This window comes from Pygocentrus nattereri, chromosome 24 (assembly GCF_015220715.1).
Source record: "Pygocentrus nattereri isolate fPygNat1 chromosome 24, fPygNat1.pri, whole genome shotgun sequence".
Classification (NCBI taxonomy): Eukaryota; Metazoa; Chordata; class Actinopteri; order Characiformes; family Serrasalmidae; genus Pygocentrus; species Pygocentrus nattereri.
Genome location: NC_051234.1, coordinates 17,451,665 through 17,469,375, shown reverse-complemented (window position 1 = coordinate 17,469,375; position 17,711 = coordinate 17,451,665). Strand labels below are relative to the sequence as shown.

Sequence of the window (17,711 nt, the reverse complement as noted above, 5' to 3'; positions counted from 1 at the left end):
TATTGATGTCTGGGTTTGATTATCAAAAGCATGGAGTCAGTTGCCGGTAGCAGTGTTGCCTTGCAGTAGCACCCCTGACCCGTGTCCTGTCTGAGCGGAGCTTGCATGTTCTCCCCAAGTAATGCCCTGGGTGCTCTGGTTTCCTCTTACAGTTCACAGACATGCAGTCAGTCATGCAGTGTAAGTGTGAGTATGTGAATACTTGTGTCTGCGTGTCTGCCCTATGATGGACTGGTGACCTGTCCAAGATGTTCCCTACTTGTCGACCAGTGAGCGCTCGCTCCAGCACCTGTGTGACCCAGGAGGATAAGTAGCTTAGAAAGTGTTTGTTTGTTTGTGTGTGTGTGTGTGTGTGGGGGGGGGGGGGGTTCATGAAAATATTTCTTCAAAAATCAAGTTTTGAAAAGTTTGTGAAAATATTTCTTCAAAAATCAAGAGAATTAAAATGAAGTTTGTCACAGCCTCTACTCTTCTGGGAAGGCTTTACACCAGGTGTTAGAACTTTACTGTGAGGATTTGATTGCATTCAGACATAAGAGATAAGAGTATAAATGAGGTCAGGTACTGATGTTAAAAGATTAGTTATGAATCACAACTCATCCCTAAGCTATTGGATGGAGCTCCATCACTCCACAGAACACAGCTCCACAGCCCAAGGCTGGAGGGCTCTAACCAATGCATGGCATTGGGCATGGTGACCTTAGGCTCACATGGGCTGCTCCAGAACAAGGCTTTTCTATGTTGATTATACAAGCTGTGTGTTTATCTGAACCACTGCGTCAGCAGTGGATGCACTTAACACAGATGAATTCATTAATAAGAAGGGTTATCTGCAAAGCTTTGGACCTATAGTATAGAATGGGCGAAACCCTACCTCTGGTTAAAAGATGCCAAGAAAATAATCTATGCTTTTGTGTTTTCTTGCCTCAGTTGTTGTAAAGCATTGCTTGCAATACTTCCTACAAGCACAACAAACAAACTACAACTGACTATTAACTCACACTACAAAACAAGATCATATTAGAGCAGTTTTAGCTTCACTCCTCCGGCTATCTGTTTGACTATAACATTTTATTACTAGTTTTAAATCTCAGGAATATCGTACATCTCTGCATTCCTGACAAACTGTTCCAAATCGTGCCTTAGAAACATCCAGTGCTGTATCTTTATATTCCATGTATGGAACCTCAATTAAATGCTTTTAGTAATACATTAATGCCTTATTATTAGCTCACTAATCCACAAGAGGTGGCCAAACTCACGTATGACTGCATATACACAAAAACTACATAACTGTGCCTTTAAGGCTAAAATATGCAATTTTTGGCTATTTGGCTATTTTTGGCTATTTGGCTATTTTTGGTTGGCTGACCAGTTTCGTGCCTCTTCAAAAAGCAGTCTGAACTGAACACTCCTTATAGCCTCAGTGCTAACAGGGTAGGCTAAACTATATTACTATATAACTATATAACACTATATTTCCCAAAGTATTCGCTCACCCATCCAAATCAATGAATTCATGTGTTCCAATCACTTCCATGGCCACCGTTTTATAAAACCAAGCTCCTAGGCCTACAGACTGCTTATACAGACATTTATGAAAGAATGGGTCACTCTCAGCATTCCAGCATGGTATGCCACCTGTGCCAGTTGTGAAATTTCCTCACTACTAAATATTCCACAGTCAGCTGTTGGTGATATTATAACAAAGTGGAAGCGATTGGGAACGACAGCAACTCAGCCACGAAGTGGTTGGCCATGTAAAATGACAGCGCGGGATCAGCAGATACTGAGGCACATAGTAAGCAGAGATCGGCGACTTTCTGTGGAATCAATCACTACCGACCTCCAAACTTCATGTGGCCTTCATATTACCTCAAGAACAGCGTAGAGAGCTTCATGGAATGAGTTTTCATGGCCGAGCAGCTGCATCCAAGCCTCCAACATGACTGCGTACCATTGCGTACCAGAAGCTGTTATAGCTGCAAAGGGTGGGCCAACATCAGATTATACCCTATGGATTAAGAATAGGATGTTACTCAAGTTCATATGCGTGTGAAGGCAGACGAGTGAATACTTTTGACAATATAGTATATACACACACACACACACACACACGCCGCTTTTCCCTCAGGGTCGCCGGGGAGGGTGCTGGAGCCTATCCCAGCAGTCATCGGGCAGAAGGCAGGATACACCCAGCCACCAGTCCATCTCAGGGCAGACGGGCAGACAGACACACCTAGGGGCAATTTAGCATGTCCAATCGGCCTGACTGCATGTCTTTGGACTGTGGGAGGAAACCAGAGAACCCCCAAGCAGACACGGAGAGAACATGCAAACTCCACACAGAAAGGACCCTGGTCGCCCGGCCAGGGAACTGAACCCAGGCTCTTCTCGCTGTGAGGCGACAGCGCTACTCACCACACCACCATACTGCCCATATAGTGCATAAGTAAATGTAATTTTGTTACATGACATCACAAAATAATGAATTAAAAACTGCAGCTTAGTTTTGTTTTATGGACTGTTGTACGTTTTGAAACTTTAACAAAGTTTACATACTCCATCATACTATTTTATTAAAAAATAGCAGGGGAAAGTCAGTTTTCCCACAATCTAGGCCCTTTAAAGAGCCACCAAGAGCCTCCAGTCCAGCAGGGTGCGCCACAGCGTTGATGTACCGTCACAGTTCTCCAGTGAATGGAGCTAAAGGCGGAGAAAGCAGTGTGAGTTGAGCAGAGAGCAGCCAGCGCGCTTTCGCTTCATCAGCTCCGACTCCAGAAGTTTGACTTTTTCCAGCAGAAATCCAGCAGGATGGGGATCAGAAAGAAAAGTAACAAAAACCCTCCGGTTCTGAGCCACGAGTTCATCATCCAGAACCACGCAGACATAGTCTCCTGTGTGGCCATGCTGTTCCTGCTGGGGCTCATGTTTGAGGTGGGATTTTAGTCTTTATCTTGCACCATTTCACAACCATAGAGGTTTACGAAAGGGTGACTGAGCTTGTCTCTGTAGTTCTTTTGGGCTCAAGTAGAAGAGTTTAGTATTCATTCTCACTCATTCGTCCGCTTATTATTTCCTTCTTTATGGACGAAGCTGAAACTGGCTTCTTGTTGGAAGTTTCCGTTCCACCTTAAATGGTACAGCAGTTACATTCTACCGTTTCAGGAGCCTGAACGTAGCTAACTGCTGCTGCGCCATTTAAGGTGGAACGGAAAATTCGAAAAGGAAACAAGCTTCAGCTTCGTTTTTTATGGCTGAGCATTGTTTTAGTTGCTGTTTTATATTCATTCTACGTATTGACTTGTTTTTACCTCTGAAATATAACCGAATTGCCCTGCTTCCCGTTTCTGTGGTAGCGTTGAAAGCTGCGTTGCTACAAGCGAGCAGATAACTTCCAAATAAAACGGCTAATTAGATGCATTTTATTGATGTTCAAGTCTGGTTTGACGCCTCATTTTGGTCAAATAATGAGACCAATTACTAATATTTGGGTTATTATAGGGTCAATTCTGCTGAGTCTGTATGTGCAGCTTTAGTGTTACGTGGCAGTCAGTGGGCGCTCAGAGCCCAGAACACACACACTCTCACGTACACAGGCACTCGGAAGAGCGGTTTAATCATATGCCGAGTATTTCAAACAATGTATTTACTGAAATGTGGTTCATTTTAGTGGCTTTGTCTCCTCTAGCCGTCGGTTTTTTTCCACAATCAAGTTTAGCCGCTTTCTTTCCGAAAAGCAGCGCCAGCCGAAGCAGACCGAGTGCATCATGGGACTTGTAGTTTTTGAACGCTGACGTGACGGACGTCGTCGCGTAATAATTCATTATTAATAATATAAAAAGAATTATAATCCTTATTACCCTTTAAAGCTTAATCTAAATACTCAATAAAATCAGTAAATCAAATGTTTTACTTTTATTAGGGTTATAGTATTAATGTAAATGCTGTCTAGTAGTAATAATTCATTCAGTTTATTTCTATAGCACTGTCTATACCTATAAATACATTTAAAGTGTTTTAGCAAAAACGTGTAGGAACAAGTAATTAAAGTTGGGGAGGTGAGCGGTGGCTTTTTTTATTTTGGTAAAAAATGTGGTCTTGGATTATTTTGACTAGCAAATTTTGCAAATCTGTGCTCCTGTTTTGTTTTTACAGATCACGTCAAAGATTGCAGTTTTGTTTATAACTGTCCAATACAATGTCACAGTAACAGCAAGTGGTAAGTGAGAGCCTGTTGACTTCCAGTGTTTATCATTGTTATGATTGTAGCTCCGGCGCTAAAAGTAAAGAAGGAAAGTCTGTCATATAAAAAAAAACTAGATTTTTTTTTCCCTTTTAAGATTCATGAGTGCCCTATTATGACCACAATAGTGCATTGGAAAAATATGTGATTTTGCATTTTTTCTCTTCCCCTCCGAAATCCTGGTTAAAATGAATGTAGCTGTCTTGCAAAACTAAAGCCAGCCGAGGTCATTTTGGTCAGCATGATAAGCCTGTATAGAACTAAGTTGCTGAAATCATTTCAAGGTCATTAAGAAATTGTTTGTCTTATTAGGGGAACCATTATTCATAACTTTTCCTTTCACAGTTGGGCAATAACATTTGTACACTGAAGAAGCATCTGTTAAACATCTTTTTAGTTTAGCTTTTACTGAAACTTATGTTTGCCAGTTTTTTCTTTACTTATGTTCTTATGTGATTTTAATATTACTGTTTTTATCTTGAGTGTATTTTTGCTTTTATTTTGTTAACATACTGTTTAATGGTGAAGCACTGAGCTGCTACATGTATGGAAAGTTGTTGTTAATAATAATAATAATATTATTATTATTATTATTATTATTATTATTATTATTATTTATTATTATTATTATGTTAAGTGATACTTTTTATAATCCCACAAACAGGGAAATTCCACCTCCGCATTTAACCCATCCGTGAAGTGATACACCATATACGCACTAGTGAATACACACACACTAGGGGGCAGTGAGCAGCCCTATCCACTGCGCCCAGTGAGTAATTGGGGGTTGGGTGTCTTGCTCAAGGACACCTCAGTCATGGTTGGCACTGGGGTTTGAACCGACAACCTTCCGGTCACAGGGCCAGTTCCCTAACCTCCAGCCCATGACTGCCATCACTGATTATTTTATTTTTTTATTATTATTATTTTATTTTATTTTTTTATAACAATCAGAACCACTTATAGTACATGTATACACCCTTTGCACAGCCAGGGGACTTTCATTGTGTCTTTGCGGGTTTTTTCTGTTAGAATATTACAGCTTATTTTGTGCGAGTTGAGCTGGTGCATCATCACTGATGTTTATCTGATTGTCAGAAGGCTCAGAGGAAACGGCTGTAAATTATTTCCACCATGGTCTGAAGGACATGGCCACCATCTTCTTCTACATGCTGGTGGCCATAATCATGCACGCCATAATCCAGGAGTACGTTCTTGATGTAAGTGTTTTGATTTTTTTTCAGTATTTTTACTGTATTTTAGAATTAAATGTAGCTGAGAACATGAGACATTGGGGCCAACATGCTAATATATCCTAATGTGTCCTATAAAATCAATCCTGTCTTGACGCTGTTGTCCCTAAAATGTCATAGGACATTCTGCCAGTAGCCTTTTAAGAGCATCACGTTGGTGTGGATGCGGTGCCTGACAGGACGATGCTTCATTATTATTGTGATGTAACACTTCACAGAAAATTGTATTTGAGTGCATCATAGACATGGTTAGTACTTAAACACGTTACATTATTAAGAGCTTAATTAGTCCTGTTTAATTGGATTTAGTGCAGCACAGTGACTGAAATGCTGAATTTGGGGAAAAATTTGTTGTTCTATGCTTTTTCTTTCTTTCTTCCTTTTTCTAATTTGGCACCTAAGAGGCTTTTTTTGTCTTTTAAAACTTCTCAGAAAGATGTAAATATTGTGGTCTGTATTGTGTATCATGAAATTGTGTTGAGATATGTTTGCCACGTTGCCCGACCCCTATTTTGAGCTAATTATAGAGAGCCTGTAAACAACCAGCCAGTGTAGAGTAAGTGCATATTAACACTGTAGCTCATTGAATGTCAGCCCACGATGGCATCATCTTGTTTTATTCATTTATCTTTTGATAATTGTGTATAGTTTGTTCCTTATTATTATTTTTAATTTATTTGAAGTAGCACTGCTGTTTTGCTGCTTTTCTGTCTGTTCCACTTCACTAAAAAAGAAAAGGCTATAATTTGCTCTTTGAACGATTCCACAGCAGAACCACTTTTGGTTCCCTTAAGAACCATGTTTGAAAAAGACTTGAGTGTAAAAGTGGCTTTTAAAGGTTTAAATGTAAATGATCTGTACCAATATGAGTTATCTTTAACATTATGTACATATTTCTTCATACTCGCATCTCTCATTAAAAAACTGTCTAGAGAACCATCTTTTGAAAGGTTTTTAGTGGTCCTTCTATGGCAAAGAACCCATTTTTGGTGCTTTTAAGAGTGTTGCTCGCAAGAGTTGAGTGAAAAGGGCATTTAAAAATTGTAATGTTTTGTTTTTCTGTGTCTTGCTCACTCTTGGTTGAGCATTCTGCCAAATCATAGCTGAAAAGTTGATGTGGCTTTATCTGTCTATGTTGCTCAGTGGTGCTGCTCCAGGTCCACTGAAGCTTGAATACAGCTCAAATAGTGGTAAATTACGTCCTTACTGAAGTGTTTATTTCTTTTTCATGCAGAAAATCAACAGGAAGATGCACTTCTCCAAGACCAAACACAGCAAATTTAATGAGTCTGGCCAGCTGAGTGCCTTCTACCTGTTCTCGTGCGCGTGGGGTGCCAGCATTCTGTTCTCCGTAAGACATTCCTCACCAAACGGATCGGTTTTATTATAGTGGTTCATGTTGCTGTCATTAATTTTACTCTGTTTGACTGCAGGAAAATATCCTGTCCAACCCGGTCAGTTTGTGGGAAGGCTACCCTCACACGCTGATGCTGTAAGTATCTCTCTCTGTAGTGACCGATGGCTTTATTTCCTGCTTACCTCATTAATTTATCAGATTATTCAAGTTAAATAAATGCATTTTTCCATTGTGTAGATTTAGTTTTAAGGGGCCCAAATCCTACATTCTTCTTGAACCACCCCATCCCCCCAAAAAGTAAATAGTTTTGGTACATAAACCAACAAAAACATCTTAAAACCTATTTATATTAAAAGTTAAATAGACTGTTTTTGTTACTCTGCCTCTAAGATGAATATATGTGAGCTCTGCTGTGTAATACAGAAACTTATAGCTTCAACATGGATGGACTGGGCTAAACTCCTATAGGCTGAGAAGGTGGACATGGGCAAATGCATATATATATAATGGGACCACCTTACTACTGAGGCCACTATGCGGTGGCTTTAACAAGTAATAGAAGCTTTTGTACACCAGTTGGCACTAGTTGACTTTTGGAGGAGAAAACGTACATAATGCAATTAAAATACTGGATTTGAAGGTTTTAAATTACATAAATACATATATTTTATTTGATTTATTTATTTTTTATTTTTTTTCTTCCCAATTTTGATTCCAGTGCAAAATCTCAATAAGGGAACTTTAGACACGCATATCTTGGCTGATTGACTCTATTTGGTGTATATTTGCTATTTTGTCAAAGTACTGCTTTAAAGTTGATGTCTGACCTGTTGCCGATTTTCTGACTGGACCATGCAGGTTCCAAATGAAGTTTTACTACATCTGTCAGCTCGGCTACTGGCTCCATGCTCTTCCTGAACTCTACTTCCAGAAGATCAAGAAAGTGAGTGTGAACTCAGCATGGCACTTCCAGAAGGCCTTGTTTTGAATGTAAAACGACATCACTTCCTGTCTTTGTCAGAGACTTCAGTGTTTACTGAGGTTGTAGTTTAAGGAAGTACTGCACAGTGATGATATAAAGTTAAATATTTTTAGCCTCACTTGTAGACATTGTAAGTGGCTGTAGAGCTTTGTGTGTTATATTTAAGCAGATACTTCAATGCAGAATGTGCAAATTGTATTTTTTTTTTTTGTTTTGTTTTCCAGGAGGACATTCCCCGTCAGCTGGTTTATATCAGTTTGTACCTCGTCCACATTGCAGGGGCTTACATCCTCAAGTACGCAAAACTGATTTCTTGGTTTTGGCACCATAAATATGTATTCTTTTATTATGAGACAAAATATAACTGGAGAGGACTAGTTGTTCTTTCCTTAATAAATTTACACTTTTTCAAAGTTACATAGAAGCATGAAATGGTTTATCCTTATGTACAGTTCTGTGTAAGAGATTTTAAAGGGCCCAGATCATGAAAACCCATGTTTTTCTTGCTTTGTTGAAATGAGTTTTGTTAAATAAGCGTCATTTAAAAGTTTCACATCATTGCAGCTTTAAGCACCAGTGTCTTCTGTCACTGTCGGAAGCCTGTTTACATGTTGACTGTCTTTTCAGTCTGAATCGTCTGGGTCTGGTGCTGCTGGTGCTGCATTACTTTGTGGAACTTCTCTTCCACCTGTCAAGGATCATTTACTTCAGCAATGAGGAGAGACAGGCGGGGTGAGTTACTGAACTACAGTATCCACATCGGCTGCTTTGAATAGCTTAACACAGTAAACTAATTGCAGTTCAATATACGTAATTCTCATAAGCCAGCCTTGATGTGCCTGAGAACCACCTACTCTTAAAAAAATAACGTTGCCCAAACATGCGATAGACAGGCTTTCTCAACGTCTGGGCTGCAGATCACAAGTGGGATGCACCCTCAAGTGGTCCTGAGGCCTGTACTCAAGGCAGCAGTTCCTAATGAGCTGTTACCTGCAGTTTAAGTCTTAACATGAAAAAATATATATAAATATTAATAGATGGAGATGTTTAAAGCATTTCAGAAATTAATGAAGGCGAATTAAACGTAATCAGTTTGATGCACTTGCGGGTGCAATGCAGACAGTTGCCCAGCCGGATATGAGAGAGGTTCTCTGGGCAATTTTACATCTGCTTTGTTTGGTGTGAACCTATTAAACTTCTTTAGTTTGGTCTGCTTAGAATGTTTGTGTACTATTCCCACCATTCCATACAAGTATAATGTGAGATGGATGCGTTTTCATTAGTTGACTTGAGCCAAATAAATGAAATCACTTTTTTCTAATTCTTCTAGTTCTAAATGTGCTTTAAGACATTTGTGACAAATGGTTTGTTTTTTGTTTGTTTGCTAGGTAATATAGTAAATTGTAATTTTAGCATGTGTGCTTGCAGAGCAGGTGTTCATTTTCACAGTCTGGAGCTTAACATAAGCTTTGGTTGACTGTGTAACTCTATACACTTATGTACAAAACAGTGCAGTGTTTCGTCTCTTCTTACCTGCAAAGTAAAGAGCCAGAAAGCAGGATTTCTAATAAACTTTACTTCTACATAATTAGTTGAAAAAAAAAAGGAAATTAAATCATTAATTGCTATTAGATATTTAACAATTATTGTCAGCTAAAGTTTATGATCAACACCAGTCTAATTATTAAAGATTTTATATACATATAAATAAATATAAATGAATGGTCATGCTTAATTATTATAATTAAGATTCTAAAAAGCTACGTGTCCCCAAACTTTTGCCAGACAGTGTACGTGCAGGTTTTTTGGAGACAGGAATGGTATGTGAATTATTTTTGCGTACGCCCTGACCTGTCACACTGATTATCATGTTCACAAACCAGACACCAAAAAAGAGCATTCTAAATATTTACATACTGCAAAAAATACCATAATACAATATTAACAGGAACGTGGTCGAATGCTAAGGCTTAAGCTGCAGGGTAGTAACAGTAACACTGTGTGAACAATATACACTCACCGGCCACTTTATTAGGTTCACTTGTTCAGTTGCTTGTTAACACAAATAGCTAAACAGACGATCACATGGCCACAACTGGTGCATTTAGGCATGTAGAGGTGGTCAAGACAACTTGCTGAAGTGCAGCCCGAGCATCAGAATCAGGAAGAAAGGTGATTTAAGTGACTTTGAACATGGCATGGTGGTTGGTACCAGACAGGCTGGTCTGAGTATTTCAGAAACTGCTGATCTACTGGGATTTTCACACACAGCCATCTCTAGGGTTTACAGAGAACGGTCCGAAAAAGAGAAAATATCCAGTGAGCGGTCAGTTGTGTGGATGAAAATGCCATGTTGATGTGAGAGGTCAGAGGAGACTGGTTCCAGATGATAGAAAGACAACAGTAACTCAAATAACCAACCAACATCTCTGAGGAATGTTTCCCACACCTTGTTGAAAATATGCCATGAAGAATTAAGGCTGCACTGAAGGCAAAAGGGGTTTTTACTAGCCTTATTACTAGCAAGGAATCTAGTAATAGTATTTTGTACCTAATAAAGTGGCCAGTGAGTGTATTATTTTGTGTGTGTGTATTATATAATGTATATAAATAAACATAAAAAATAAAACAAATCTGAAAAGTTGTTAGGGCTTTTAGCAATGATTCCTTATATTATAATAATAATAATAATAATAATAATAATAATAATAATGTATATTACTGCAAACTGACAAACGTGGCATATTTATTTACAAGCTTCTGAAAATGAACAATGTCCATTTTTTATTTTTTTTTTTTTTCCATGTGTTTTTGCAGGTTTGGTGTGTGGGCTGTGCTCTTCGTGCTGGCTCGTTTGCTGACTCTCTCTCTGTCAGTGCTGACTGTGGGCTTTGGCCTGGCTGGAGCTGAACAGCAAGGACTCAGCCTCAGCGAGGGAAACTTTAACGTGCTCTTCATCAGGTAGCATAGCATGAACCTTTCAAGAAAGAGCTGCACACAAATTAGATTTTAAGTTCATTAGCCGGTTTTGAATCTGCTTTTATGATGTTACATTGACATTCATGACATTTTTCCTACATCCATGCTTTTTGATTGAGGCATAGACAATCAGAGCAGAGCTCACTTACATATCAGTCTTAAAATCCAAGTAAAAATGTATACTATATACTAAGGTATATAAAGAATTGAAAATGATGGTATAAAATTAAGTTCTTACTGTTTCTGAAGCATAAAACCATGCAAACTTTAAGTGAAGCCTATGAGAAATTAAATGCAAGAAAAATGTAGGGTAAGGCTCTTTAAATCTGACAAATTTGGAATTACAAACAGTTTAAATTTTACCTGCAAAATCGTATCTCTGCATTGCTGAGGCTTATTTTAAACGTAATGATCATTAGTTTAGAGGCTGAAGTTAGAGAGGACAGAGAAGTGATGGTTGTTTTTGCTTTGCTTTATGTCCTGTTCTGTATGCTGTGATGTTTGTTGTTCAGGGTGACGGTACTGGCTGCTATTTGCACCTCTCAGGCCTTTATGATGTGGAAATTCATCAACTTCCAGCTGCGGCGGTGGAGAGAGCACGCTCAGACCACGGCCATAAAGAAGAAATCATCATCTGCCAAGGGCAAGTCCAGGAAAGGTCAGAGAGCAAGTTCAATCTGTTTACATTCACATTAGTAAAAACCTGAATGCAGTGTAAAATTAGGATGAGTCTGAATTAAACCTGATTCAGTGGGGTTTTTTTTTTTTTTTTTTTTTTTTTAAACTAATAACATTTTAAAGTGCCTTAACAACTCACTCTAAACTTATCATAAACACACCACACTGTATACACTGGTATAATTGTTAGTCTTGTTTGTTTGTTAGTCTTGTTTGTTTGTTTGTTTGTTTGTTTTTTAACTTATTTTATCACTTCAAAACCCCAGAGTGGGTGTCTTTCAAATACGAACTAGGTTTGCATGTCCTGAAGTGCATTGAAGGCAAGAAAATATAAAATAATTAGTAACAGAATTCAAACTGTAATAAAAAAAAAAGAAGAAGAAGAAAGGAGGGAAGAAAAAAGAAGGGATGGGGAGAAAAGAATTTAGAAGTGGAGGTAGAAAGAAAAAGATCATGATGGAAGAATGCGAACAAAGGAAAGTTTAAGAGAAATGGATTGAAAGAGAGAGAAACGGAAGGAGTGGAAGGAGCCTGAGTTGGTGCGCGAGGTTGAGAGATACCGGCTAGATATAGTTGGGCTCACCTCAACACACAGCTTGGGCTCTGGGTCCAATCTCCTTGAGCGGGGCTGGACTTTATTCTTTTCAGGAGTTGCCCATGGTGAGAGGCGGTGGGGGCTTTCTCATAGCCCCCCGACTCAGCGCCTGTATGTTGGGGTTTTCTCCGGTGGACGAGAGGGTAGCTTCCCTACGCCTTCGGGTTGGGGAACAGGTCCTCACTGCTGTCTGTGCTTATGTAGCGAACAGCACTTCAGAGTACCCAGCCTTCTTAGAGTCCTTGGGAAGGATGCTTGAAAGTGCTCCTCCTGGAGGGGTGTGATTGGGAGGAATTGCCTCTCTGATCTGAACCCGAGTGGTGTTCAGTTTTTGGACTTCTGTGCAAACCACAGTTTGTCCATCACCACACTTTGAACAGATATCAGGGGAGGTGGGGGACATCGACTCAGAATGGGCCATGTTCCGCTCCTCCATTGTTGAAGCGGCTGACTGTAGCTGTGGTGCCTGTCGGGGCGGTAATCCTCGAACCCGGTGGTGGAAACCCCAGGTGAGAGACACCGTCAAGCTGAAGGAGTCCTACCGGGCATGGTTGGCCTGTGGGACACCAGAGGCAGCTGACAGGTATTGACAGGCCAAGCGATCTGCGACTTCAGTCGTCGCCAAGGCAAAAACCCGGGTTTGGGAGGAGTTTGGTGAGGCCTTGGAAAGTGACTAAGTTGGCTCTGAAAAGATTCTGGCAAACAGTCAGGCGACTCAGAAGGGGAAAGCAGTGTGCCACTAACACTGTATATAGTGGAGATTGTGTGCTGCAGACTTCGACTGAAGACGTCATTGGGCGGTGGAAGGAATACTTTGAGGACCTTCTCAATCCCACCGACACGTTCTCCAGTGAGGAGGCAGAGTCTGGAGACACGGGAATAGGCTTGTCCATTACGAGGCCGAAGTCATTAAGGTAGTTAAAAAGCTCCTTGGTGGCAAGGCTTCAGGGGTGGATGAGATCCGTCCCGAGTCCCTCAAGGCTCTGGATGTTGTGGGGCTGTCTTGGCTGACACGCCAACTTTTCAACATTGTCTGGACATCGGGTATGGTGCCACTGGATTGGCAGACTGGGGTGGTGGTGCCTCTTTTCAAAAAAGGGGACCGGAGGGTGTGTTCCAACTACAGGGGAATCGCACTCCTCAGCCTCCCTGGTAAGGTCTATGCAGGGGTACTGGAGAAGAGAGTCCGGCTTATAGTCGAATCTTGCATTCAGGAGGAGCAGTGCGGGTTCTGCCCGGGTCGTGGAACACTGGACCAACTCTTCACCCTCTCCAGGATCCTAGAGGGCTCATGGGAGTTTGCCCAACCAGTCCACATTTGCTTTGTGGATCTGGAGAAGGCATTCGACTGTTTCCCCAGGGGTATTCTGTGGGAAGTGCTTCGGGAGTATGGGGTACATGGCTCTTTGCTACGAGCCATTCAGGCCCTGTACAAACAAAGCAGGAGCTTGGTTGGCCGGCAGTAAGTCAGACTCGTTCCCAGTGAGAGTTGGACTCCGTCAGGGCTGCACTTTGTCACCGATTCTATTCGTAATTTTTATGGATAGAATTTCTAGGCGCAGTCAGGGGACGGAGGGTGTCCAGTTTGGTGACCTCAGGGTCACATCACTGCTGTTTGCAGATGATGTGGTCCTATTGGGGACATTAGGCCATGAACTTCAGCTTTCGCTGGATTGGTTTGCAGCCGACTGTGAAGCGGCCGGGATGAGAATCAGTACCTCTAAATCCGAGGCTATGGTTCTCAGGCGGAAAAGCTTGGAGAGCCCTCTCTGGGTCGGGGATGAGCTCTTGCCTCAAGTGGAGGAGTTAAAGTATCTCTTGAAAATATCTTTCACGAGTGAGGGTACAAGGGAGCGGGAGATTGACAGGCGGATTGGTGCTAGGTCAGCAGTGATGCGGGCTCTTTACCGGTCTGTTGTGGTAAAGAAAGAGCTGAGCCTCAAGGCAAAGCTCTCGATTTACCGGTCGATCTACGTTCCCACCCTCACCTATGGTCATGAGCTTTGGGTAATGACCGAAAGAATAAGATCGCGAATACAGGCGGCCGAAATGAGTTTCCTCCGCAGGGTGTCTGCACTCTCCCTTAGAGATAGGGTGAGAAGTTCGGTCATCCGGGAGGGACTCGGAGTAGAGCCGCTGCTTTACGTCGAGAGGAGCCAGTTGAGGTGGTTCGGGCATCTGGTTAGGATGCATCCTGTACGCCTCCCTCGTGAGGTGTCACAGGCAAGTCCACCAGGGAGGACACCCCGGGGAAGACCTAGGACCCGCTGGCATGACTAAATTGCCCAGCTGGCCTGGGAGCGCCTCGGAATCCCCCCCGGAGAGCTAGTAGAAGTGGCTGGGGAATGGGAGGTCTGGGCCTCATTGCTTAAGATGCTGCCCCCGCGACCCGAACCCCGGAGAAGCGGAAGATGATGGATGGATATTTTTATATTCTGATCGCCGAAAATCACGACTTGTAGAATTGGACCATTAATGTGAATTAGAGTAGTTTTAAATGAAAGTAAGTTCAGTAAGATGAGAATGTAATTAAATTGCGGTGATTTAGGAGGATGTTTGTTGTTTTCGTAATTGTCAGACCTCTTATTACCTATAATCTCATTAGTGTGCTCACTGTTTACTCATATAATTGCTTTGTCTTTGCAGCCAATGGTGTGAACGGATCTGTCAGTGCTAACGGAGCCGATTCTCCACGAGTGAAGAAGGAGAAATCCACATAAATGACCCTCTGCTGTCCATTTCTGCTTCTCCAGCCCATTTCCAGATCATTCCCCAGCACAGTGCTCCTCAGTGCTGGTCCAGGAGAGCCCCTGCACTGCAGGTTTGACTTTTCCTGCTCTAGCTGAACCTGATTCAACCTCTGGTCTAATCTGTGATCCCTTTATGATGCGACACGGCAGGAAAAAGTGGAAAACGTGCATTGCACAGGCTCCACAAGTCTGGGACAGACCTTGTGCCCTTCTTGCCTAAGTGAAAAATGTACTGCCCTTTGCTCAGTTTACTAGATCTCACAAACCTCATTTAATATCTACAGCTGTAAGAAGAGGGCATGTGGTCTTTTTTTTTTTTTTTTTTTTTTTTTTCTTTTGAATGGGCTTTGTATTTCCTCCCAGATCGAAAGGGGTCCAAGCGCTGCGTGCTTTTGTATGCTTGAAGCTTCATCCAACAATTCCGAACATGCATTTCAAACCATTGTTCAGCTGTGCCAATACAAGACAAATAAAAACTGCCTAAAAGTGCCTAACTATACCAAAACGTTGATATTTCTGTGTTTGAGCAGGTATAAAATAGGAACATGGAAAAGATTCAGGTGCTCTAATAGGATTTCAAGGTGCGAGTGCGTGTTCGTTTGTGTATGTTCTACGTTTGGAGCACCAGCGAAAGTCTTATTGCCTAAATTTGTGTAATTATTGTTAGAGCTAATGTAGCCCTCTAGAAAACATCTATCATTAAAGTTATTTTTACTCTGTTATAATTTTGCACTGCAGTGCTCTGCTAGTCTACTGCCAAAACACTTTTGTCCATACATAGGAATTCATGTTATAATTTTAGAGAAAATATTTTGCCTTTTTCCTTCCATGTGGGCAAATACATTGTGCTTGTATTTGGTACAGCTAGCTCATTTTCTTAAGAATTTATTTTGTTCTAAGAAAAACAATAAACGGTGATTGAAATACAAATCTGAACCTGTTTTATTTTGTCTTCACTGAAATATATTCCCTTCATAACATTTCAGATCGTTGCAGAGGGGAATTCCATCCAGTTTTCAGATGTTTAGTGGTGAAGATGCTAGTCGTTGAGTGGATTGATTTTTGTTGGGAAACTGTTTATATGCAATGTTGATGGTTACATCACGGTAACTTAAACATTGCTTTATTTGGAGCACATGTAAGGTCTTCTGGCAGTTTGTTCCAGTTACCTGCAGCATAACAGCTAAATTGGGCTCTAGGCTTCACAAGCTATCTTGTATCCATTGAGATCTAGATGGTGTGTGGTGTGTGTTTTTTTTTTTTTTTTTTTTTTTTTTTTTTTTCTTTAAACATATCAGATGTGTTCTGATCCTAATCCATTCAGTGATATATAGACTAGCAGCAGCACTTAAATCTCTTCTGCAACTAATGTCAAGCCACTGTAAAGATTTTAGAACTGGAGTAATGGGCTCTGTTTTCTTGGTCCTGGTGAAGATTCTGAATAAGCTGTAGCTATTATATGGTCTTTTTGGGAAGTCCAGCTAAGAGGCCAGTACAGTAGTCCACCCTGCTAGAGGTATAACCAGGTCTATTTTTAATGTCATCAAAAGCTGTAGTGGTGATTGCTTTGATGGTGACCATGGTGGACACTGCACGTCTAGTTCCTGTCACCACCACTGTGAACAATTCTCACTCTGTAAGCTTCTCTAGAATGGACCATTTCTCACCAAACCACTCAATGACTGTTTAGAACCTAACCATTTTTAATTGTGCAGAAATTTGTGAAAGCCCCTAATATTTGGTTTCTGGTCATTATTATACTGAATAAACTGTAATTATAGGTGGTCCTCTATGCCGTAATTATTGTGGCCATGTGGGGGCACTGCTGGCTGCAATTTTCTATGAAGGGCTCGATGCTATGCGTTATTTTATTTTATTTTTTTCTGCTGTTAAGGAGCCCGAAAGTACATTAACATATCTTCATTGTGTATAAAATCCTAGCAGCCATGTTTATGTGGGCCCCCTGTGGGCTAAATATTTGGCCATCACCGACTGGGGCCCAACTAAGAGCAGCCCATAATGTCCCCACTCAGGAGCAACATCGGTGTGTTTCCTGGGATATTCAATAGACACACTGGACACAAACTAGCATGGTCACAAAAGTGTGGAGCATAAAAACTCATTTTATCTTTATCTGTTTTACACCTATTCCATATAATTATAATGTTCAATTCCAGCTCTTTTGACAACCGTGCCACAGGTCACTGCTGTTCTTATCACAAGCTTTAGATAAAGTTTTGTTTTGTCTTAAACTGAAGGTTTGATCTGTGACATTCTCACTGTAGAGTACCATGAGATTCAGCTGCTACGTTATTGACCTGATATCACTTCTATTTTGACTAATAAGAGGAACAAAGTGAAGTTTTACAGGCTTTTGTAGTCTTTGTATGATTGTGCTGAAATGTCTTTGTTCTATTGCACCAGAACCTTTGCATTTGATTGAGAACCTCTAGCTGAGAAACCTCTTATTTCAAACATATTCAAATTATAAAAATGTCACGTATACCTCTATGCACACCTGTTTTCATTACAGAAAGTGGACTAAAGAAATATCCCTGCAAATAAAACATTTGCTATACTTTGGGTAAGTCATTAAAATCAATAAAAGGACCACTAAAATATGCATAATAGTAATATTAACAATAATTTTTGTTATGCTATAACATTTATATGCTATCTATCATACAAGAGAGTAGTTCAAAATTATTCACATGTTATTAAAGAGTAACATTCAGATTAAGTAGGAATGAAAACAGAGTAAAAGCAGATTTTACATAAAATACATGTTTAAAAATCCATTCCAGTCAAGTATCTTATTCCTTACAGTTAACCAGGCTGATTTTGTTACATTATGTGCTAATGAGCTCTGTT

General features: G+C 40.6%; 1 protein-coding gene across 2 annotated transcripts; it reads left to right on the top strand.

Moving 5' to 3' along the window:
• Positions 1-2,670: 2,670 nt before the first annotated feature.
• tram1 (translocation associated membrane protein 1) lies at positions 2,671-15,776 on the top strand. Of its 2 annotated transcripts, none has more exons than XM_017696132.2 (11): positions 2,671-2,937; positions 4,159-4,222; positions 5,345-5,466; positions 6,734-6,850; positions 6,933-6,991; positions 7,715-7,799; positions 8,063-8,133; positions 8,466-8,570; positions 10,656-10,799; positions 11,330-11,475; positions 14,737-15,776. In XM_017696132.2, the coding sequence occupies exons 1-11, from the start codon at positions 2,815-2,817 to the stop codon at positions 14,808-14,810; spliced, it is 1,110 nt and encodes a 369-aa protein (XP_017551621.1). In that variant the 5' UTR covers positions 2,671-2,814; the 3' UTR covers positions 14,811-15,776. The 2 variants fall into 2 exon arrangements, with proteins under 2 accessions (XP_017551621.1, XP_017551622.1); XM_017696133.2 differs by having other exon boundaries at positions 5,348-5,466; positions 14,737-14,873.
• The last annotated feature ends 1,935 nt before the right edge of the window (positions 15,777-17,711 follow it).